At 39.2% G+C, this 24,702-nt stretch overlaps 1 protein-coding gene across 5 annotated transcripts in view; it reads left to right on the forward strand.

Annotated features, from left to right (window-relative positions):
* Positions 1-24,702, forward strand: part of DCLK2 (doublecortin like kinase 2) — a 79,424-nt gene that overhangs the window by 45,687 nt on the left and 9,035 nt on the right. For 3 of the 5 annotated variants that reach the window (XR_010027777.1, XM_063156753.1, XM_063156755.1), the window contains exons 4-12: positions 382-480; positions 1,754-1,801; positions 5,257-5,351; positions 11,734-11,806; positions 12,755-12,863; positions 16,389-16,446; positions 19,597-19,716; positions 21,426-21,572; positions 23,741-23,874. Coding sequence is in view for 3 of the 5 variants with exons in the window: in XM_063156753.1 (XP_063012823.1) it covers positions 382-480; positions 1,754-1,801; positions 5,257-5,351; positions 11,734-11,806; positions 12,755-12,863; positions 16,389-16,446; positions 19,597-19,716; positions 21,426-21,572; positions 23,741-23,874 (883 nt within the window). In the remaining 2 variants the exon portion in view is untranslated. The remainder of the gene's footprint in view (positions 1-381; positions 481-1,753; positions 1,802-5,256; positions 5,352-11,733; positions 11,807-12,754; positions 12,864-16,388; positions 16,447-19,596; positions 19,717-21,425; positions 21,573-23,740; positions 23,875-24,702) is intronic. The other 2 variants (XR_010027778.1, XM_063156754.1) reach the window with 1 other exon arrangement.

Here is a 24,702-nt window from a genome sequence, read left to right on the forward strand (position 1 = left end):
GTAGGCATTTTTCACCTGTTCAAAAATTGGTCACAGCATCAGTTTCTTGAAGAAGAAGGGAAATAGTGCTGGCTGGGCAGTTGCCCAGTGTGGAAGTCCCATTACAGCAAGAACCTTGGCATCAGCATATGTACAAACTTGAATTGCAGCAATAATCCAGCCTCAAGACATGAAGAAATATTGTCTGCAGAATGTCACATTGCGTAGCTCAAATGGGTTTTTATGGTGAGTAGGTTAGGGTTGTGAGATGCTCTTACAAATCTGTTTGACTCAGCTGGGCAGAGATGTTTAGAAGGTGCTGGTCATTTTCTGGATGCTGTGTGGAGGGAGCCTGAGCATGAGCTGTTGGCAAAGCCCTTGACAGAGTTTCTTGCCTTGCAGAATGCCGTGTCATGAAGTCGTACTCCCGCTCCGCTGCCGTGAGGCACGCTGCATCCAAAAGCCCAGCACCTTCCCGTCGGAGCAAATCCCCTGCCTCAGGTACTGCTGCTGCCAAAGAGCTGAACACAGCAAATACACAAAAATTAATTCTTTTCTAATGGGGTGAAAAAACCTGTTGACCCTGTCTGTAATACAAGAGGGGGGAAACCCCCTTTTTTCATTTTGCCTCTCGCAGATTTGATGCTAATCTAAAAGAAATTTGCGATTTATTTTTTTAAATCCAAGGAAGAAGCATGGTTTCTATTTTTTAATTACAGGCACATGTAGTTTCAGTTTATGAACATTGGAGTAATTTGTGCTAATTGTGCTCTTGGGATATGTTTTCAGCATGGCACTTGATTTTCCTGAAAACTAATAACTGCAGGGTTATAGATGTGGTTAAATTCATGTTCATTGAACCCGAGTATGCCCTTAAATTTTGAATTAGAAAGATTTCTCCTATATAAGCCAAATACTATCACAATACAGGCCTTTGCTGGTTCGAGTAATTTTAGGAGATGTACTGTACTGTGATTGCCCATTAACAGAGAATTTTTCTTCCTGTGCTTCTTGTAATTTCAAAGAGAGGTGTTCACACTGTGATTTTGCCACCAGTTTGGCTGAACACCAAATGTTCCAACCATTTTATGTAAAAAAAAGGGAGAAACTTGTTTGTTTGTTTTTTTTTAATTTTAACCACTGAATTTAATTTCTAAATACTTCTTTTCCCCCTGAAATCAAACTATTGAATATGTAAATATATGATGCTCTTTTTTGAATGTAGCTATAAATGTAAGCTTCTGTGTGTATTCAAAACTGTGACATGTTCCATATTCTCATCTCCACATTTGTTTTGCTTAATTAGTGCTGGTTAAAGTCATTTTATTGTTGGGTTTTTTCAAAGTGGAACATTAATAATCTGTTTATAAAGGTTGAATGTTTAACGGGAAAGCTTCAAAGGAGGATTGCAAAAAAATATATCGTGAAGGGCAAGTTTTGCAACTGATCTACATTTCATGCAATTCTTTTACCTCCAGAGATATGAGATGTAGAATATCTATCAGCAGTGAATTTTATGCAAAGTATTTAGATATCAGTGCTGTCATTCCCATACTTATTTCTACTTAGACCCTCTTTGGTTTGGTTAATTTGAAAAATGTATGCAAAGTGTCTGGTATTTATCCTTCTATTTACTTGCCTTTATTTTTATTTTTTTTACATGTAGTCTTTACTTATCTTTTATTTACCTTTCTTCCTTCCATGCATGTTGAGAGCTGTTTAATAACTTCTTCCCTTAATGTCTTTTTCCTTTGTGTCAAATATATGAGTACAGTAAAGAGGGGTGGCCACTCCAGTGCTCATTCTTCAGCAAAATCCCCAGGTGAGCCATTACTATCATGGCTGTGTATCACTAGTGTGTCTCCTCCCTCTCCATTTACCTGTGTTTTTGGTGCTGTGTTTGTGAATGTGTTCAAGCTTGAAACACATTTTGCATTGGATGAAACAGAGGTGTATTGGGTGTTGCATTTTTTTGTTGTTTGTTGTTGAGGTAGATAATTTCAGTGAAATAATGATTTTCAAAGGTATAATTTGACTACAAGTAGAGAGCATTCTAAGGAGCAATATATTTTTATGTTTATTCTAAAGCATATTAAAATAGAAATTTCAGTCAGCAAAAAGACAGGTGTGAGAATTACTGAAAAAAAAGCAGTACAAAACCATCTCATATGTTTCAATTTTATGTGCAATTTCTTATTTTTCTTGTATCACTTCAGCCTAAATTCTAAAAAAACTGAGGAATCGCTGAATTTTCAGTTCAAAGTCAAAGCATTTGTGAAACAAGTAACATACAAAATGATTAGCAAATAAATTGAATCTTTGGGTCATACTAGAGGTAAACAATTTAGAAGTCATTAATAGATTTTAAAGTTTTAAACATTCCAGTGTGCCAAACATATAGTTTAATATGCACTACTTCAGAATGACTGAAAAGTTTGGGGTTTTTTTTCCTGTGTATTCACTGGTATGCATGTGGAAAGAAACATCAAAATAATTTATGCTTAGAAAATAGATTAAAAAGGTAAGTTTGGCATACATAGGCAATAACCAGCAAATCCATAGCAGCACATTTGTGCCAATAGAGATTGCTGGGTTATTGAGTGAGGGAATAAAAAAATTCTGCTGTTTGAAATAGTAGTGTCATGGTTCAACCTCAGCCAGCAACTAAGCACCACACAGGCGGTGAATTTTATGGCACTTCCTGAGTTGTGGAAGTGAATTTGAAGGGTGAAAGTGAGAAAATTCATTAGTTGAGATATGAGTTGTTTATTAACTGCAGTAACAATAGTGTTAGCAACAATGATGCTGCAGTGAAAATAACAAAGAGAGAGAAACAAAACCCAAGAACAACAAGTGATGTGAATGAGCAGCTGACTTGTCCCCAAGCAGTGTCCCCTCTGCCAGCATTCCCTGTCATTGTACTGCTGAGCACCATGCTGTATGGTCTGCAATATTCCTTGGATTAACTGGGGCCAGCTCTTCCACCTGTGTCCCCTCTCAGCTCATGAGGAGCAGGAAAGGCCTCAATGCTGTGCATGCTCAGCAATCCCAGGAACATCCCTGGATCAGCAGCACTTCCCAACACAAATCCAAACCCTGTGCTAGCTGTGTGAAGAAAATTAATTGCAGCCAGCCAGAGCCAGCAGAAGCAGTTGGCTGACTCCCTATAGATGCAAAATCCTTACATGTGGACAGGGCCAGTTGCAGCTCTCCCCGTTCTGCAGTTGCTTGGCACATGCAGTGCTCAGGCACGGGCACAGAGGAATCTGCAGGCAGCTCTTTCCAGCAGGATCCTCAGCAGAATGAACTGGGTGTTCCATAGAGGCACAAAAGTTGGAAGGCACCTCTGGGTGTCATCTAGTCACACCCCTGGCTCAGAGCACCACCCTTCTCCACCAAGAATAGCTGAGATGTTAGCAAAGAGCTGCAGTGCTGTGTGTGTAATCTGGGCTCCTCTTCCTTGGGCAGTTTGGGGAGGGAAGCACGTTGTGTTAAATCAGCCAGTTTCACTGCAACAACTTAGTGGTTCTGCCAATGCTTAAGGAGGATGGTAGTGACTTGGACAAGGATGCCTTACAGTGGTCGTGTCTGGGAAGAAGTGACTTTTCTGTGAGCTGCATAAAAGAATCTTTCAAGAAACAAAAAATATTTTTCCTCCTGTGGTACTAGTTTGTCACGTGGAAGCAAACTCTGAGACATTTCTACTGAAGTATCTCATTTTTGGTCATGCAAGAAGCAGAAAACAGTACGATAGCAGTCACTAGCCCTTGCCATTGTCATACTTGCAAATTTCTTGTAAAACAAGGATGTATTGGTTATCCAGAACAAATTGTTAACATCTACAGGAGGGTAGTGTATTCTTAGGTGCTTTCATCTTCTCAAAAAAAAAAAAAAAAAAGAACCTTAAAATCACCTATTTTTCTTACAGGCAAACATTGTTAAAATCAAGATGAAAATATCCTAAAAACACTGAATCCTTTTTAAAGAAAATACTAAGGTCTTGGTCCCGTAACGGAACTGGGAATATAAATCCAGGTTATCAGACTTCAAGATAGACTTGTAGAATAGCTAACCATCAATTAATTATATCTTAATATCATACACCAGAGAAGGAGATGTTGGTGAAAACCAGGGATTTGTGGAAGTTGCAGTGCAGTCAGCCTGGCCTAGTGGCAGATGGGCTGCCCAGGCTGTAAAAATAGTCCTTGAAAGGAATCTCCCATACTCAGATAATGTTAGTGTGCTGGGTCCTGTAAAATAAATCCAGTAGTTTAAGAAGTGATGTATAACCCATGACAGACCTGAATATGTAAGGGAATTGTGCAGGTTATTTAATTTGAAGCTCAGTTTCTGTTTACCAGGGTTGTCTTTTCTTTCTGGAAAAATAATTCATCACCATGCTATGAAGCATTTTTAGCTCTTAAATTTCTGCCTAGTGTTTTCCTTCCCCATGAAAAATGAGGATCAGCTGAAAAGAAATGATGTCTCATCATATAACATTGCATCATATTTGTGTCTGATGGACAGTGTACTGTTCTCTCTGCATAATGAAATTTGTCAGTTTGACCTTTTCAGAAAAATACAAGGACTGACCTAAGTAATATTCAATACACCAGAGAGATAACAAATGTTGTATGAGGCCTGTCTAAAAATCTGGACTTAAAATGAATGAACTCTTTAAGACAAGAGGGAGGATATTGTATATTTTCAAAGACACTTGTATTTACTTGAAGTTCAAAAACAACCTACTAACTTTTCTCGTGTTGAGTTTTTTTCCCCCTAAATCAACATTTTCTGAATTACTGCTGAAGTTTTCTGTTATGAAAACAGTGAATTCTTCTTGCTAGAACTCCAGTTCTGTGAAACATTCTACGTAGAAAGTAAGGCCTCGATCCAAACTGACGAGGAGGGTCAAATATCCTCAGAAACATTTTCTTTCCATAAATTTTATTGTGTGATACCACAATTTATTATGCAATTTTTAAAGGCTGTGGCTTTTTTTTCCCCCCTTTGTTTCTGTGCCCAAAACTCTTGCCCTGGCAAAGGACAGAATGGGTCTTTTTAATCTCTGGAATGACAATGCAATGTTTCCATGTCTCCTTGATCCCATATCCAGCCACATGAATTTTCAGGGTGCAGTTTTGTGACACGCAAATATATATGTTTATTCCTAGATACTGAGGACTCTGTTTTGGTCTATGTTTGCAGGCTTCAGTAATAACTTTTGATTTTTATTCGTCTTTTCTTTCATTTGTTCACTTTCATTGCTTTGGCCAGTTAATGGAACCCCAAGCAGTCAGTTATCCACCCCAAAATCTACAAAGTCCTCCAGCTCTTCACCAACAAGCCCAGGCAGCTTTCGTGGACTCAAGGTAAGTGCAAGAACCATTAAACCCCCTAAATCTCATTATTTTGTGACTGTGTGACGCTGGTGCTGAAGGAAAAATAAAACCCCATAATTTTGTAGGGTAGCCTTGCAAGTGTGATTTTTGCTAATGTGGAATAGATCTGAGGTAAGATTTTTGTGTTTTGTCGGGGTTGAACACTCAGCTTAGGAAAGGCAGAGTGTGGTGCTGGCTCGAATATGCCACTTTGTCCTCCAAAATTTCCATTGCTCTGTGGACTGCAGAAATCCTCCAAGCAGTTTGTATCCCTTCAGCCTATGGAAATGTAGTATTGTGTTATAGTCTGTAGCATTGCCCAAGTTTCATCTAAAGCAGGTACTGATTTCTTCCTGGCGCCAGTTTCACCCCTCAGTCCAGGCTCCTGCCAGAAAGGGTTTGAGGGCTTCCTTTGGGAGCAGCCTGATGCCTGGCACGTTTTGCTGTGCTGCACCAAGAGATTTCTCCTCCACTCCCACTTCAGAACTGGCTGCATTTGCAGTTCTTGGAGCCTGCTCTGTGCCTTTGGCTCAGTGAAATAAAAGGAACATTCTGGGCTACAGTGGAGCATCTCGTTGCTGCATTTGTGCAGCTGTCCTTTCAAGGGGAATTTTCTTATGGAATCATAAATTGCAGCCTTTCTGGGAGCAGACTGGATGGTTTGCACTGATTATTCTGATCAAGTAATAGCTCCTATTGGTGAGCACAGCATTTGTGAAGAGGCTGCATAATTCTGTATAAAACCGTTTTCTCCGTTAAGAGTCTGGCTAAGGGACGTGCTTTGAATAGTGCTCAGATTTGGGTTTTGACATGCTAATTGTTATCAAATCTTGTTTTGCAAGGAGTATTGGCACTGGTTTTTGCCAGACTGCTTGTGATAATTCTGACAAAGGATTTTGATTATTTTAATTTATTTGTTTAATTTATTTTTTAATTGTTCAATTTCTAAATTAATTTTAAATTATATCGGTAGCTGTTTGGCTCAATAATTTTCAAGAGCAATAATAGTTCTGACATGGACAATTAGAACTGTGTGTCTTAAAATCTGTCTGGACAGCTCCTCTATGGACCTTACAGTAGAGGACACCAGAATCACTGGGCTTGAGGCTCTCAGCTGCTCTGCACTATATTTAACAAATGCTCTTTGGTCTTTCTTTAATGAAATTACAAGTTTAGAAACGAGATCATTTGCTTTGGTTTTTTCCACTGCTGCCCTGTCTGCTTTTAACTGATTAAAGCTCCATTAAGGCAGAGATAATTCTGATAGCAGCCAGCAATTCTCACCAAACGGGACATGTCTCCTTTCCCAATCACTTTCACTCAAGTAGGCTGCTGTACGTTTTCAATTTGGAATTTAATTGGTGCTGGGTACTAATGGGTTTTTGTGTCAAATTGTTCACTTCCATACAACCAAAGAGAACAGCAAAACCCAACTAAGCCCCTCAGATCTGGTGTGTTACTGGGGTAGTGAGCACCTCTAGTTTTATCCTTTAGGATGCATCTGTTTAGCAGTAGTGTCCCAGCTGTGCTCCTGAGACAAAAGACAGGGAAAGTTATCAGGGGAATTCCAAAAGGATCAAGTGTGCTGTTCAGTCACACTTGTTTCTCAATTATGTTGTAGAGGTAAGGTCTGTTCTGGGGAAGCATAAAACCAATAAGGTCTGTTCTGGGGAAGCATAAAACCAGTAACACCGAGGCACAGTTTTATCCAAAACCAGATTCTTTTAAGAAATTCATTTCACACCCTTTTGTGAAATTGGGTTTTTGTTGGTTACTCTGATGAGAGAAAGGGGGAAGAGGGAACAATTTTATTATTTGGAGATCATTGCTTTTCCCTATTGTTTACTAGTTCCTTGTTGCTAAGACTGCACTGCTGCACAGACAGGCAGTCTGGCTTCCTGTACTTGTATAAAGAAGGTGCCATGACTGCAGCTGAGTGAAAATTTAGATATAAATACTACTTCAGTGACAGAATAAGGTGTATTTAGAGTTTTCTGTCTTTGGGAGTTCAATATTTTGAGTGATTTATTGTGCACAAATCATATATATTTGTTTTTGTAGAGGCTGAAACAGCAGGACTGAATAATGGTTTTGTACAAGCTTGAGGCAGCATAAAAAAGGGGGAAAAATCAGGGTTGATGTTTCTGTTTCCTGTAAAGAGCAGAACATCAGAGCAGCTGCACTTGAACTGCACTTTAAAAGCTGTTTTATTTGAAAAGCCAGAGCAGAGTAAGGTATTTTACTATAGATTAGAACCTTGCTAAGCTTTTTGTAGTTTGACAATCAATGTAGAGTATAAGTGATAGTGCTAGTCATCAAGGCAGCCAGCTTGCAGAAATACTGACTGCAACAGGAATTTCTTCTCAGTCTCAGACACTGAGTCTTATATCATATTCTCTGAATGCCACTATTCCTTTAAAGAGAAGTCTCTTCAGTCCCCAAGGATTCCTTCTGCTTCTCAACTCTTTTGTTAGGAGAGGTATGTTCAGGCACAGAAAATTCCTCCCAGGAAAGACTCCTTGTGAGCAGTTCATCTTTAAAGGGAAGGGCTGTCTCTCTCTCCTTTCGAGCTCTTCCAAGCAGAGTGCCCTTGTGCTATTAATTGTGCAGTATGTACAGTAAGTCCAGCATCCCAGGCTTGCAGAAGTGTTTTAAATAGTGGACTCTGAGGTTATATTGAAGTCAGGAATTAAACTATTTCTTAATAATAGTAAACATGATGGAATTTCCCCATGAACCCAAATACAAGCCTTTATTCCAGTAAGTGACAAATGTGGATACTATGCACTCAATACCCTGTATAGTCTTATTCAAGCTGTTTATTTTTAACAGCCCAGAATTACTCTGTAACTCAGCATTTCACTTAGCAGAGGCTTTGTTTTCAGGTGAAAATTTAGATATAAAAGTTAACAAGTATGGGCATGAAGTAAATGACTACTCTGAGCAGTGCTCTCTTTTGATCAAATGTGCTGAGTTGCTTATTTTTCTTTTGAATTCCAGTGGAGATAAAATCTGGTGCATGGGTTAATAATAATGGTAATGGTGCACTTGGTGTCACAGGACAGCTGACCAAGAGCAGTCCTTTTGCTGTTCTGTAGGCAGTGGAAAGGTTTAACATTTTGCTTTGGTTCTAAGTGTACATTTCCATCCAAAGCTGTTACACGTGATTTGACTCTTAGCTCTTCCAGTACATCTGTTGTTCTGCAGACATTGTACCATAAAAAACACCCAGAGATTAAATTAAATTTGGAAATTGGTGTAACTTTGGAAAGTGGTGGTGTAGCATTCACATTCTCTGGAAAAATCCCTTTGATGAGGGTTTTTATCCTGGGAAGCTGAGAAGCCTCAGAGAAAAGGAAAACAATTCTTATCTCATTTGCTTCTCCTGTGTTGTGCTCTGTGGAATGTGTCTGGAGATTGTTTACCCAAAGGTGATTGTTTCATTGGATTCTGCTGTGAGTTGTTTTGACTCCTTGGCCAATCAGGGCCAAGCTGTGTTGGCACTCTGGAAAGAGTCAGGACTTTTTATTATTATCGTTTTAGCATTCAGTAAGTATCCTTTCTGTAATCTTTAGTATAGTATAGTATTCTTTAATATGATATAGTAGAATAATGTAATAAATTAGCCTTCTGTGAACATGGAGTCAGGTTAATCATTTCTGCCTGCCATGGGGGACCCTGGAAATACAATATGGTGTCATAACTTCCTTATGCTTACTTGGATTGCCTTATTGTCCCCTCTTCAAATTAAGGACCACAAAGTGTTGCAATATTTTTAAAAAGAAAATAAAATCATCCAAATAAAGAGGCTTTACAGTTGAAGCCTTGTGTAGACTCAGAACTATGCTAAATAGCTTTGTGTTTGAATTTGTTTGGGTGTTACTTTTGCAATTGATGGACCACACAACCAAAGTGAAAGGGCATTAGAACCTGATCCAACAAATAACTTAAGTACTTGCTTAACTTTCAGCAATTGAGTAGTTCCTTTTACTTCAATGAGGATGTTAATGTACTTAAAGTTAAACATGTGCTTAAGTGATTTGAAGGATTAGTGCCTATCTTCATCAAGGTTTTTGAGTTGTACACATGTGCTTTGTGTGTAGTTATGTGTAAAGATGATTTACATGTGATTATCCAGCCTAGTGACACAGGGGCCACAGCAGTTCATAGGAGGATTCTTTAAGATATGCATTTGGTGAATTTACAATTCATGTGTAAGGATAAAAAAAAATGCTAAGTTTCTGTCTTACACATTATGTTACTATTAAGCATTATAATAGTAAATACAATATCTCTATGAAATACTGATTTTATAAATAGCATTTTACTTATTTTCAGAATATCTTTTAGTTCCTTCTTACTACAGCCATTCAGGATGAATTACAGTGACATAACCAAAGTGTTCCCAGATTTCAGGGAATACTTCTGCAAAATTAATCCACAGTTCCACTAAAATACTGATGCTCCACAGTTAGGTTCACCACCATCCCATGTAGCTGCCAAGGAGTTAGGCATTTCTTTCAATATGAAAATAAATAATCCCGAAATGTTTCCACAAACATTCATGTCATGGGCACTCTTAATCCTGAGTGCAGAAGTTTGCCAGCCAAGGTACCATTCTACTGCAAGAGAATATGGGTTTATTTATAAGGATATCTGGATCCTTAAAAAATAAAATCCCACCAGCTGTGGAGTTGTGGCAGAGCTAGGGTTAAACCTGCCATTTCAGATTCTCATCTAACACCTCAGCCACAATGGCATCATTAATGTTATTTTATTTTTGTATTCATTTTAGCTTTTTTTCCTGTTAATGTTTGCTTCCTTCTTGTGGTAAGAAGGAATGTGCCCAGTCATGCTCTGCCCTGATTACAAGACTGAAGGAAGTTGGAGATGTGGGCTAGATGTTCCCATGTATTGTCACTCACTGGAAACCCAAAATAGAGTGCTAATATTTTAGACTGATGACTAATACTTGGCCATGGTCTGTTCAGCTATCTCTGCTTCATGCTTGAAGAAAATGTGGCTGACTGGTTAAGAGACTGACTCATGATTTTGTACAAATGTCATTTAACCCAAATGTCCTTGTTCCTAATTCCTGTTAAATAGACAGATAACTCAGAAAGACAGCAGCCTTAACTTAAGCTGGGTTTAAGTTATTAGCAGGGAGCAGAGTAGTAGCTGCCTGCTTGCTGTTTGGTGCTACTTCTGTGCCAAACATTGGTAAATTTTGTTGTTTTGGGGGCTCTGCAAAATTAAGTTGTGCAGCTTCTAGTTACTGTACCTTTAGCTGATTTGGCAGCTCAGCTGCCACTAGAAACTTAAGCATTCATTAGCATTTCATGAGCCTTTAGACAATATCCCTATCTGTCAGTTCAGTGCTTTCCCTGACAATAGTGTTAATGATTTAAAATATTCAGCAGTGTAAGCAGACAATGTCAGCTAAAAGGCAAAATGCTGCATTTGCATTCCCGGTGTCTCGAAAAGCCATTTCAACAGACACTGAGCTTAAGGCAGAGAAGCATTTTAATCCTTCCTGTGGTGAGTGCTGAAAACCACCATAATGGCCCATGAAGAAAACAAGGTCTGGAACTTCACAGAACAGCAAGAAATGTTACATAGAGGAGGGGGAATGATCTAAACTTTATTTTCATTTCATGCAGCATCCCTATGCATAACTGTAATAGGACAGCTTATAAAAATGGTGCACAGAACACATCCAGTATATTTTACTATTTATGGCATTCATTCCTATGCCTCCACCCCTTTTCAAAATAAAAACTTAGCATCGTTTACATCCCTGGGCAGTATGACAGGGTGACTTAAAGTAGAATCATGAAGATTCAAATCCAGCATCAATTAAGCTGTTAGTGCAAGAAAATCAATTTTATTCAGCTGTCATGCTTGAAAATTATATAGATATTTGTTTATTTACAGTGTCACAGTTACTAAAACTGGATCTATGTATGGATACTTATCTGATACATCTAAATTGAAATGTTTGTAGGTGTCAAAATCTTCACATCTATAATAGCCTAAAATATAGCCTGATAGATGGCTAAATAAATCTGATTATCATGGATGTACCTGGCTATTTAGGCCAAAACTGCAGGTGTTGCTGAAAGGACTTTGCTATTTACTGAAATCTGTTCAACTGCTTATCTAAATAGAAATATTGTGGCTGAATCTTAAATTGGTACAAGTGACAATGCTGATGAACTTTGAGACAACAAGAGTGAAAATAAGATGGGAGTAGAAAAGTAAACTGAATCTGTATAAGTATTTTTAGTGGTTTTTTTTCATTTTTTCTGGATTTTTGTATGGCTCTTCCTTATGGTTACCATCAGAAATTAGAAGTTCATGTGTACTTCCACAGATCTCCCCACATGGTGGATCCTCTTCCAATGTGAATGGTGTTCCTGAGTCCCTCCGTTGCCAGAGTCCCGAAGGTAGGGCACCCAAAACTGCTGCCAGTCCTTGCCAGAATTTGGCTGTGGGTGACACTTGCATTAGCACTGCTGGTTTCTGATGACTCCTAATCATTTTCTGTTTGGAGAGGTTTGTTACCCTGTTGATTCACCTTGGAAAAGTTTTAGCCCAATTCGTGCATCAAGGCAGTAAAGTTAGGAGATAAATGGTAATTTTTTTTTCCATTGGTAGCATGTTGCTCTTCAATAGTGGCTGTCAGGAATTTGGCTGATTTTGAATTTGACCTCCTTTATCACTAGAAATATGTTTGTGGCTGGATTGAAAGGGGAACCCTCCTCAAAAGAGCTCATTGTGCTTCAGGTGGAACCACTGGCAAATCAACTGACCTTAGCTAAATTAAACCTTTCATTCCTCATTTCTTTACAGAAAAGTAAATTATTTTAAATTATTTTTAAATTCCATGTTGGAGTAATGGTTTTCATTTTAAAAATATTGAAATAAGCGCTATCAAAATAACTTGCATTTTGAATGTTTTAGGAGTACCTATAAGAACTTGAAGGAATTCAGCAGATAAAACTTTTTGGGTCTTTTATATGCATTGTAGCTTGTATCTTATTTGCATTTTTGTTTTGAGTTTGCAAAAAAAAAGAAGTCAAAAAAGTAATTTGAGGTCAGAAAATTGCACATTAAGAACTTCTAACTGCATTCATTACTTTTAGAATGTGCCTATACAAAAACATAGCAAGAGGCTTATTTGTGTGTTCAAAGGTCAAATATCTTTGGGTTCATCTTGTTCTTCTTTACACTTGAGATAAAACCAAGGGAATTGCAACAGAGAAAACAGCTTACTTTTAAGTTTTGTTTTGTATTTGTGACTGTTTTTTGTCTGTGGAGCCCATTGGGAATATATTGCATCCTGCTGACACTTCTCTTCAGCTTGCATTATTGACTTCTCTACTTTTTTACAGGCTTGAATGGAAACAAGTTCTCAGGGTCATCTACCATTCTTGAGAAGTATAAAGTGGGGAAGGTGATTGGTGATGGAAATTTCGCTGTTGTAAAGGAGTGTGTGGAACGGTGAGCAAGGAAACTGTTCAGTCCTGCTGCTTCTTTCACTGGATAAAGCCCTGTGCATAACACAATTAACATTAACATAATTTCCTGGACTAATGTGATGAGATGAAAGCAAAGAGCAGTTGCAAAAATATGCACACACTTCAGGAGAAATAGGCATAGCAAAACATGCAGAGCTCCCTGTGTTTTCTTCTGGCAAAGGGGTCCGAGAGCAGCAGAGAACCATGGCTTTTCATCCCACAAAGTAAAGGAGCCATCACCTTCTCTTAGTGCCTCCTCAGGAAACCCCACAGCTCTTCAAGAAGTCTCTCACACCACAGATGGTTGTGGATGACAGGAAATTCTGTGTGGCACCTAAACAGAGTATGAGAGACCCCCCCCACCCTCCTGCCTCAGCAGTTCTGCTGCTGTGGTGTCCCCAGTGCCTGCTGTGACGTGGTTTTTCACAGCTTTCAGCATTCTGTGGGTAGAGCACTCCCAAAGACACGCAGTTGCTGGCCATCAGCCTGTGCTGGTGCCTCCCCTGGGCTTGCTCCTTGTGTTTGGTGGTGTGGGGAGCCAGACACTTCAAATGAACCCTCCAACATGCCTGAAATCTCCTTGTGCCTGATTCCCTGTGGGGTAGGCAGGGCACCTTCACAGACCTGTGCAGGGCTGCTGCTCCTCCTCTGCAAGCCTTGTGTCACATTTGCTGCCAGTGCAAACATAACAGATGATCTGACTGTCACTTTCTCAGTGTATCTTTTTTAGAACCACCTTCTGCTATTTTCATCAACCTGAGAGTTATCTCAGTTTCTGAAATATTATGAGGAATCTCCAATTTGTATGCAAATACTGGGAAAACTCAGCAAATGACTGTGAAAAACATAAATGTTAGAGAAAAAATCTATTATTTGATCCTCACCTGCTGGTTTTAGTTAAATTGAAAGAAAAAGAATTCGGAATGGGAACATCTCATTCCAGAACTGAGGTTAGACTAACAGGTCTGCAGTTCCCTGGGTCTTCTCTCATGCCCTTGGAAATTCAGTGTCAGCAAATGGAAGGTCACTGCTCCCACCCTTGTGGTCCTTAGGCTCAGGAGTCTGGGCAGCCCAGCTTCTATCAGTGGCACTAAAGACTGAGGCAAACAAAAAAAGCATTCCATGCCTTTGCCTTATCTTAATGTTAGTCAGGTGACAGTCTTCAGCACGTTCCAGTGTTTTCTTTCGAGCTCCCTTTGCTATTGACACACTTAAGGAAGGCTTAAGTGACTCAACATTGGCCAGTTCCAGCCCTAATGGGCCTTTGGCCTTTCCTCTCTTCCCCCTGCAAGCACCAGCCACAGCTCTGAAAGCCCCACCTTGCTTCCAAAGGTCCTCTTGAGCACCACGGGGAGCTCCCTGCTCAGCCAAGCTGGTTCTCTGCCACTTAATGTTTGGGAAAATTGAAATCTCCCACAGGAGCAAGGGCTATTGATCCAGTAATCTCTTATCATTACCCACAGGGTAACTCATCAGTGCTTACATCCCAACCAGGTGATCCCAGACACCCCCTACACCATCTCCTTTGTTTTCCACTGTCCTTATCCACACCCAGGGGTATTCATGAAAGATAGCAGGTTAAAAGCACAAGATAAGGTATTTATTATCAGAAATATAAGCTGTGCATTTTTGGAAACCACTTAAATCCCACTGGAAATGGGACAAGGGCTGCTAAGTCTCTGAATGTCATCTGTGCTTTTTAGAATGAGGAAAGTGGACTAGAAAAACAACCCTCCAATGATAAAAATTTTAAAAAGGCACAATTCCACTTCAATATCTAGTTTTGCATGTGATCAAATTTTAGTGCAACATTATTAAATTAATTTTATGTAAAATAAGTATAGAAAAACAATTGCTAATAACAATGATGAAAGAGGAAATGCCAACTGTAAATGCTTCTCTTTTAATTTCTATTAATTATACATAATTTGTGATACTAAGAAGCCTTAGCTATGGAGCCAGGATCCTATTACACAGCTACCAGCTGGGATGTTCTACAAAAAGAACAAGCAAAGAATAAGATGGTCTCTTTTGTGCCTGTGTGTCTGTATATAAAGACGTGAGTCAACAGATGGGCACTGACAGCTCGAGAAGAATCCCTGAAACCTGTCAGACAATGCTGGTGCAGGATGTGCAGGGATGTCAGCACACAAACTGTGGGGGTTATATCCACCTTTATTCCATGGGTGCTGCACTAGAGGATGTTTGCAAGAGGGATTTGAATTTGTTGGGTGAATTGGCTTTGTGAATGTTAACTCCTCTTGCTCTCAGCACGGGTTGGGAAGGTTCCCAGGTGAATGTTGCTGATCAGTTGTTCCCAGGATTTCTGATTTCAGGTGTAAAGTACAAATTGTGATTGTGATTTCCACGCTGTGCTTGTAGCCGATCTTCCTCTGGGTCTGTAACATCAGAGGGTGGCATTTCACAGACTCCATTTAGATAAGGGCTGCTATCTAAAGACCAGATCAGGTTGTAACTATGACAACCTCGCAGATACAGCTGCACTTCCAGGGCAGGGATTCTCGCCTGCAGTTTTTCAATAATGCATAAATGGAAAGTTAGGTGTTAATTCAGCTCCTTTTTCTGTAAGGTGATGATTGTGACCAGCTATATCTAATGCCAAATGCAGTGAAAATCACCCTGGATGCCTTTTGCTTTTGTTACTGTCTCCTGTTTTCTAGAGGTGTGCATCAGCACACTGGAGTCTGTAGGCACTGGCACAGTACAAAATAGCAGCAAACTTGGTCTTACAGCAATTTCTTATTATATTTAATTCATCAGTAATATAAGTAATAATTTCATCTTTTTTTTTAAGATTAAATTGTGTTGCTTTTTTTTTCACTCATTTTTTCCCCATCTGGAGAAATGGAGATTTTTATTGCTTAAAGGGATGAAAGACAAACAAGAGCTCCTTTCTGTGAGAGTGTTTGCTGCAAACAGTAATCCTTTTTTACTTTGTATATGACCCAGCCTGTTAAATGTCATGGGACTTCAGATGACTGCTGCAGAATTCCACAAAATAGTTTTTAAAAAAAAATTTGCTATACAAAAGCTCAAAATCAGTGCCCAATAAATTCTACAGGATTTTAGACTATCTGTAATGGACTATGGCATTTTAGCTCTGTTGAATCCTATTGAATTTTTTTATTAGGGTATCAATCTTCACACATGTATGATTTTACCTTCAAAGCCTACCAGTCGAACAAAGCTAAGGGGAAGGCTGAAGGCAAATTTTGCATGTTGCCTTAAAGGAGTGACAGAGTTGTGCCAGGTCACAAAGGAGAATTTGCAGCTGAATCCTGGGATTCGCACACCAAGGGAGCTGGGTTGTGGTAGTCAAGGAAACAGCAGGCACAAATGCTGCTGAGGAAACAAAAACCAACCCAGGTCTGCTCTGTGGATTTCCTGCCAGCAGCCTCCATGGGCCCCAGCATATTGTTACGATGGTGTATTTACAGAAAATGCCACAATTTTTCTAATTATTGGCTGTCGTGTTTTTCTTGCTTAGATCCACAGGGAAGGAGTTTGCCCTGAAGATCATAGACAAGGCCAAGTGCTGTGGGAAGGTAGAGTACAACCATTTGCATGTGTACAGAAGCAGCACCAGCAGCTGCTCATTAGTCATAAATGGTGGGTGTGTTTGGGTTTGCTGACTATTTTCAGAGTATCTCTTTAACAAGATGATAATGTATCCAGGAACCAAATAATAAAAGCAGTGACTGTTAGTCTACTACATAATAGAGAAAAAACAAACTAATTGTTGCCTATTTTATCGGGCTGGCAAAAAAAAAATGCTAATATGTACCCAAAATTTATTGGACTATTTTGATGTGTAAAATATGAGAGAGGAAATTCCCAGCTATATGTTTATTTATGCAATTCCCATCCCACTCTGCCTCTTCTTTTTCTCTCTGTATAGCTCAATATGCTCCTTTTATAAGCAGAACATGGATTTGAAAAAAATTTTCACAACCTTTTCTTTCTGTTTATGTAGTGCTACCTTCCTGTTTTAACAAAGATCTCCTGTGTTCTGAAAACTTTCTTTTAATTCAAACTTAAAACAGAAAAATCAAAAATTGTCTCTTCAGGAGAACAGTATCTCATATAATGCAAGCAAATATCTGAGAGTGTCAGACCTCTTCTTTCCCTTCATACTTATTGAATATAAGTATAAAAAATACACCATTTTTTAAAAGGAAGAAAAACTGCCTTCCCTCTTTGTGTGGTAAGGAGCTGTGTGATGCTGTGATGACTTCCTATTAGGAGAGGTTCTTAAACAGAAACATTTTATCTGTGCAGATTTTAAACCATGTTTTAGATGCTAGGAGATGAGGGTTTCATTTTACCTCATATTCTCCAGGTTTATTTAGAAAATTTAGAAAGGAATCATAAAAATGTGCAGCCAGAAGAAAAAGTGCTAGGATTGCCTTTCTGAGATGAAAATGTTGCAATTTCTTTAGCTGTGGAAAGGTTGACCCACTGCGTTCCACTGCAAACAAAATTTTTGGATGATGTGTACAGCTTGCAACTTTAGATGGTTTTTATTACTTGTCTGAGTCAGCTGCTTAGGTATCATAAATTGGAATGGTCTGGAGATAGATATTCTATTTTAAACAGGGGAGTTGAGAGGAATTTTCTATTTATCATTCTCCTTGCTTTAAAACATCTATAAAAAGAGAAATCAACCCTATGGATGCACAGCTGCCCATTTTGAAAGGACCTATATCTGTAGAGCTAGAGACTGTTGGAAGGTATTTATACCTCTTAGGCCAGTGGCAGAATCATCCTGGAAGAATTCCAAGAAAGGAAATAATTAGGTTTTGCTGCAGCTTATTCCTTCCTCACTCAGTTCCACAGCCCTGCCTTAAAAGCACCATCCAGCCCAAATTTGGATGATATAAGTGTTGCTCACTGTTCCTTGATCTTGGATGTTCAGAAATTTGAATCCAATTGACTGTTTTCCACAAGTGGCTTAAATGGTCATTGCACAATAATGTCTCTGTAAATAAATCATATTAATGTAGACTGAAGCATATATTGCACTATCCAGGACAACACCATCATGAGTTTTGGAATTACTACTTTTTCCATGGCAAAACATAGCAAACAGTGGAGTGGTTGAAAATATCTAGCTACATATTAGTCAACATTTTTTGAGGACAGTTTTTTAAATAGTAACTCAACAATATTCTGGAGCCTTTAAAAAAAATACTGTTTATTTTAAATTTTAATTATGCCTGAGCAGTTTAGTCAAGAAAGCACAGATAAAGCCATTGTTCCATTAGTAGTAATTAATGGGTGTAATAAATTTAATATGTTCCCTGTTCTTTAGGTTGAGAAAGCTGTAATAATATTTTAGTTTTTGTTTGGACTCTTAATGTTAGTTTTGAACTTCCAGGCTTCCATCCCTGAGGCTTAGCGTGCCGTGGCTGTTCACATGTGTCTGGTGATGAGGTTCAGCATTGTGTTTAACAGAATTGCTTCCTGTTTGTCTGTTTTGTTTTCTCTCCAGAGCACTTTGCTTGGAGCAGGCATATGTTTGCTCAGAGTGACAATTGCTGCTCTTTCAGAGTGAATGCCAAAGGTGTGGTGTGTAAGCCGTGTGTGCCGTACTGCTCTCTCACCAATCGAGGTGCACACCTGGCATGTGGTTTCTGAGCTGTGCAGCCACAGAGAGCTTTGGCAAAAGCACAATGCACCCGTAAATAACCCCAGAAAAAGAAGGTGAAGTGTTGTAAGGTCTCCAGGCACTGCCTATGCACAGTGGATCACATCTCCTCCTGATGCTCTGCTCACAAATGCATGAAGTGCATGCTCCTTATCAGTGCATTCAACATGGATAAGTTCCCAGTCCAGTGACATGATTTGTTCCCTGCCAGGGTGGAAGGATACTCCTGTCTGTGCAAGCATTTTTTCTTATTTTGCAAAGAACCTAAATACAATATCCATATTCCAACATTTATAAAAGAAAACTAAAATAATTCTTCACGTGGAAAGGACACCTAATTTTTTTTTGCTCTCCAGTGTTAAAATGTTCTAGAGAACAAGGCATTTGAAACTAATTTGTTCTCAAAAGCCATTACTTCCTCAGAAGCACAGGGAAGGGGAAATTGAACTCAGTCTGTGTGCTGTTAAGCTGTTGGAGTCACAACAATTTAACTGAGCTACTACACATTTTGCAGATTGTAAATATGAGCAAGCATATGAAATGAACCAAAATCCATAACCAAAGCACTTAGAATATTTTTTTTCTTTAATATACTCCACAACTTTTAAAAAAAATAAAGTCCTTGGATCCAAATCCTAGGTAATCTGTCCTTGAGTAACCTCCACCAAATGAGAGGTGAAGGCTGGAGAGGATCAAGACCATGTTAACTGTTGATGAGGGGTGACAGCTTCCAGTGATCCAGCTGGGGGGCAGAAAGGTTCTGAACTTAATTTCACCTCATAATACCCACATAAGAACTTAACCTGCACTTCCTGAATTGCTGTCACGTTCTGGGGTCATTTTTGGAGATGCCCAGTTTTGAAGTGTATTTTAAATTAAATGTGGTCAGTGATGAAATACAAGTTAAGATCCAGCAACTGAAAATAACCATCTGCTATATAAATTAATCAGCAAAAAGGATGCTCACTGATCAAGTGGTTGGCTGATGAAAGGAAAAGTGAATTGGCAAATCCATGTTCCAGATAAACTTCCATCCTCTTCTGAACAGGAGCACCTGATTGAAAATGAAGTGTCGATTCTGCGCCGAGTGAAGCACCCCAACATCATCATGCTCATAGAGGAGATGGACACCCCCTCGGAGCTCTACCTGGTGATGGAGCTGGTCAAGGTGAGGCTCAGGGGCCTTTGTTTGTCTTCTTTGAATTCTCTGTGTTGCTGTGAAATCTGAGCAGTATCTGGGAACGCTAAGAACCTGGGCGACATAATCAAATAGGTTTCAGTGGCAACCTGCATTTTTAAATCATAAAAATGCACCTGTCGCACAATTATATGAATGGGATTTCTCTCTCTTCAGTTGTAATTTGACTATTAACACAGATTTGAGGTAATTTTGCAGTGTGCACAGTCTAGAGAAAAGTGGATAGTGGGCTTTATATCATGCCTACAATATACAGGGATGAGAGTAGTATGGATTTACTAACAAATTTCACTATTCTCATTAGATACTAAATTGAATTAAAGAAATGAACTCTCTAATGAATTTATCTTAATAGATAAGACAAATAGATTAAGCTCAAGCAATTTTCATTCTGGAAAATCAAAACTCAAAAAGTCTCACCCATTTTGCTTGAGATGCTGCTTTCATACATGTATGGAGAAAACATAAATATTCTTTTTGTTGTCACCTTGTGAGCCAAATACACCAGTAGCATCAGGTTCTGCTCATGCATTCTCTTGTCTGAGTTCTGTGCATGCACGGCCACACTGCACATCAGCTTGATTGGCATGTCAGATACAAATAACATACAGCAACAGTAGTAGGAGCACTGCTCATTTTTTGAGGAACACTTTTTATTTCTGACTGAGGCCCTGTTACATTCAGGACTCTAGAATGGTTGCCAGACTGGGAAACCTTGAAAGTGTGTAGTTGTTGAATACATAATTTCTGTAGCCCACTCATCTTTCCTCCTTTCTAGAAGCTATTTTAATACCCTATAGGCTTTTTGGGGTTTCAAGAGAGTATTTTTTTATGTTTTAATTCCCCACCATTTTGGCCTATATTCCCTGAATTGCTGCTTCTCTTTGGTGTGCATTGAAATGCTCGGAATGCCACCCACAGCTCAGACAGATCACTCCTACAGAGGTATCCAGGGAAACCATCATGGAGACACCCACATGACATTTGTTGTAATGACTGAAAATGCCCCATCAGTAACTCACTCACACGTTGCTGTGTATTCCCAGAGGAATAGGGCATCCATAAACAGAGCCTGACACATTCAGAAATCACCTGGAGGTTCTGCACTTTGATGTATTTCAATCAATGGATGCATTTATGTTGAAATGTGTTTATCTTTTTTTTCCTCTTCAGCTATATTTATGTGGTATTTCTTGCAATATCTGCAGAAATTTGAATTTGCTGAATATTTCTCAGTTTGGGGTTTTTTTTATTATTATTATGGGGCTAATTTATTTTAGGCTTTAATCAAAATCAGGGCTGTTTTTCAATATGTTGAATATACTGATAAGATGAAGAAAAGGGATGCTGTATGCCTGTACCTGTAGGTAATCTAAATGAGTGATCAAAGGTAGGAAGATCAATGGAAAAAAATCTGTGATTTACCCAAGCTCAGACACTAGAAGCCTGGAGAACAGTTAAGAATTTAATGCAGATGACCAAAGTCCCAGTCTAGTATCTTGGTGACAAGATAATTTTTCTGCAAAACTTTTTTTTTCTTTTTTTTTTTTTTTGCTGTTTAACAGGAATTTGGGCATGTGTTTTAGAGGGAAGATTTTACGTAATTTAGGGTTTGGGGTTTTTTTAACCAAATACCATCCTAATTATATTTTAAACAATGATCTTTTTCCTCTCCATAGGGAGGAGACCTATTTGATGCCATCACTTCATCTACAAAATACACAGAGAGAGATGGGAGTGCCATGGTCTACAATTTAGCCAGTGCTCTCAAATACCTGCATGGCCTCAACATTGTGCACAGAGACATCAAACCAGAAAATCTTCTGGTATGTCCCAGTTATTTTCAAGTATTTTCTCTTACTTTGTTCTCATTAATGCAAATGCTTGTGTAGAAATGTCAAGGAGCACAGCAGAGAACAGCAGGCTTATTAATTTAGAATAAGTATGTATGAAGTAAATCTTTTGCCATGAGATAGCAATCACTGTAATGCAGGAGAGCTGTGCTCAAACCTGTCCTTAGACCTATCTATATTTACAATTTGATTGGCTGCCTTTTGGAGAAGCATGAGTATTGTCTCACAAAACAGTGAATTTTAAAGCTATGCCGATGAATTATTTATCGGTTTGCAAGTGGGAGAAAGGTGGGCTGAGAGCATTTCTTCATTTCTTCAACAATCCTATGGCTACCAGCTGGTTTTTTCCTTTCATTGTCATTGTAGGATCATCTTTCTGATGCTTTACCAGAATTCTGGCTGGGAATTAACCCTTTACATTCATTTATTCTTTTCCTTAGGCAACTTTTGTTTTCAGCAGAGACATAAAATAACTGTGCTGACAAGAATTACCATGAAGTCTGCTTTTTTATTCCCCTGTCCACAGAATGGGATCAGTGTGTGCTGTCTCACTTACCCACAGAGGTTACACTTGAGCATTACATATTGGATATTAAGTGTCACACACTGCACAAGCAGGGCCATAATCTCCCCTGCTTGAGACATTTCTTAAAAGTCTTTTGTGGTGTTTGTCAGTCTTGTTTAATGAGTTCGAACTGAGAGTAGGAGTCAGAGCTTATCCCGGACTGGATTTTGAACTGTAACAAGGACAGGGCTACAAGCTGAAAATATTTCCTAATTAATAGTCAATTCTTTCCCCAGTAATTCCACTGACAGTGTTTAGCAATTTAAATCAACCCTCAAATAAATTAGATTGTTTAGCAAAAAGAAGCATGGGGGAAAGCTTCTCCTGGAAAATGTAGCCACGGCAACATGGCACTTGAGAGAGAAAATGAAGGTAGAAGTCTCACATACTATTAGTGTATCTCCAAACACAGACAGTCCAAAGAAATTTTAAGCTCTCATTAGAGATTGAATCAGTTATAAATAGGCACCAATGCCCTTTCTGCCTAGAAAGCCTAAAGAGATTACTCAACAGATGCAAATCTTACTCACTGTGATTGACAGCAGGAGAATATTGAGATAACATCCTGGTATTGAATATAAATGCAAATAATTCCCATCAACTGCTACCTGTAATTGCACATAGTTCATTTTTTTGCACAGGGTCATCCAGCCCGTCTGGATGGGAATTACATTCCCTTTGCTAGTCATGCATTTAAAAAATGCAAACCCTAAGAGTCATAGCTGGTATGAAGGTGTTATATAAAGGTGAACAAGTGTTTCCATTACTGATATGAATTACACAGGGGAATGAAGAAAGGTATTGCAGTGCTCAGATGTTTGAGGAAGGCAAATAAATTCAGCCATTCAGGAGATCCTGGGGTCCTCCATTCTAGATGCCTTTGAAATTTGGTTAATATAAACATTTAACTATGGGAGCGAAACTAAGATGAATTTATTAGGGGGATGTTTCCTTTGTGTTGGTCTGGTTTGGTTTATTCCTGCCATCACGGTTGTATAGCACTTTTCTTTTTAACTAAATTCAGCTTCTTTCATCAATGAAATGACTCAGTGCTAGATTGTTCATTGGACATTTGGTAAGGTGCAGTTGGGTCTGCACCGAAGCCCAAACTGAATTTGCCCAGACCAAGCACAGGGAAGACATTTGCTGATGAAATTGCCCAGAATGTTGGCTAGATTTATGCTAAGATAACAAGATGTTAAACAAATCTGATTGTAGCTGCCAGTCCCATTTTAAACTCTAGGTCCCAGTCAAATGAAAGGAGAGTATTATATTCTCCTGAATATATTGAAAACTTCTTAACATTCAAGGACTGAGTTTTCTTTTCCACCTCTAGTTGCTCGAGGCTGTGTCATGGTCTGACCTACATAGCTGGCAGACAGCTCCACTGAAAATTTGCTCCAGCTGCAATCAATGGGAATATCATTTTTTATTCTCTTCTTGCCTTACAGGGCTGTGGAAATTACCTCTTTTTCCCATCTTCTTGGTATGGTGATGATGTTTTCCCAAAGAAATTAGAGGATATAAAAATGCAGATGTTCTCCTCCTCATTCTGTGTTAATTTCTCTGATTTTAGGTGTGTGAATATTCAGATGGAACCAAGTCTTTGAAGCTTGGAGACTTTGGACTGGCGACGGTGGTGGAAGGCCCTTTGTACACGGTGTGTGGGACACCCACCTATGTGGCTCCAGAAATCATTGCAGAGACAGGGTGAGCATGGCTGCCTACCACACAGGCCTGCTAACCACTCTTTTAGCAGGTTGTAGGATCTTGTAAGATCCAAATGCTCCAACAGGCTGTCCCTCTATTGTTTTATAACCAAACCACCCAAGGGCATCACTCCCAGTTCCTCCAAGAGGCACCAGTGTCCTTGCTCTGCCTGCTCCCAGAATTTGCCTTTGCCTCCTCTCACACCTTCCCATGGACAGCTCTGGTGCAGTGGAGTCCATTTGTTTGTGCTCCCTGCCTCACCTCAGCATCCAGAGCCCACTGTACCACCCCTGGCAGCTGTTTGGGGAAGAACAGACAGGCAAAACATAATGTTTGCATTAGAAATGGAATCATTTATACTGGAAGAGGCTGCAGAGCTCACCTAGTCTAAGCCTGTTCTCAGGACAGTTCTAATTAGATTATGTTGATTCAAGTGACCCTTTTGGGTGACGCATCCTGTTTGATAACAATTGAGCAACTCCATTATTCTGTATTTAACAGGTCATTGCATAAATACAGAAATAAATTTTGTAAAATGATAAATTTTCACCAATGGCAGATTATCACAAATCCTCTCTCCTTTTAGACCTACGAGATCTCCATTCCATGCTTTTGCCATAGCCGTGACCACTCTGAATTTGCTGATGGAGGGAGGTTTTGTTTGTGCTGTTTCACTCCTTGTTCAGTGCATTTGTTGCACTGAGAAACATTTCACAGCTGCAGTCAGCTCCAGTGTCAGAGGGCGCCTCGTCTGCGTGCCTGAGGGTTTGACAAACTGAATCCACTGAATAGGAGAAAAGGCCTCTTTTTGACCTGCAGTGTTTTAAT

The sequence above is a fragment of the Melospiza melodia genome, chromosome 5 (assembly GCF_035770615.1).
Source record: "Melospiza melodia melodia isolate bMelMel2 chromosome 5, bMelMel2.pri, whole genome shotgun sequence".
Classification (NCBI taxonomy): domain Eukaryota; kingdom Metazoa; phylum Chordata; class Aves; order Passeriformes; family Passerellidae; genus Melospiza; species Melospiza melodia.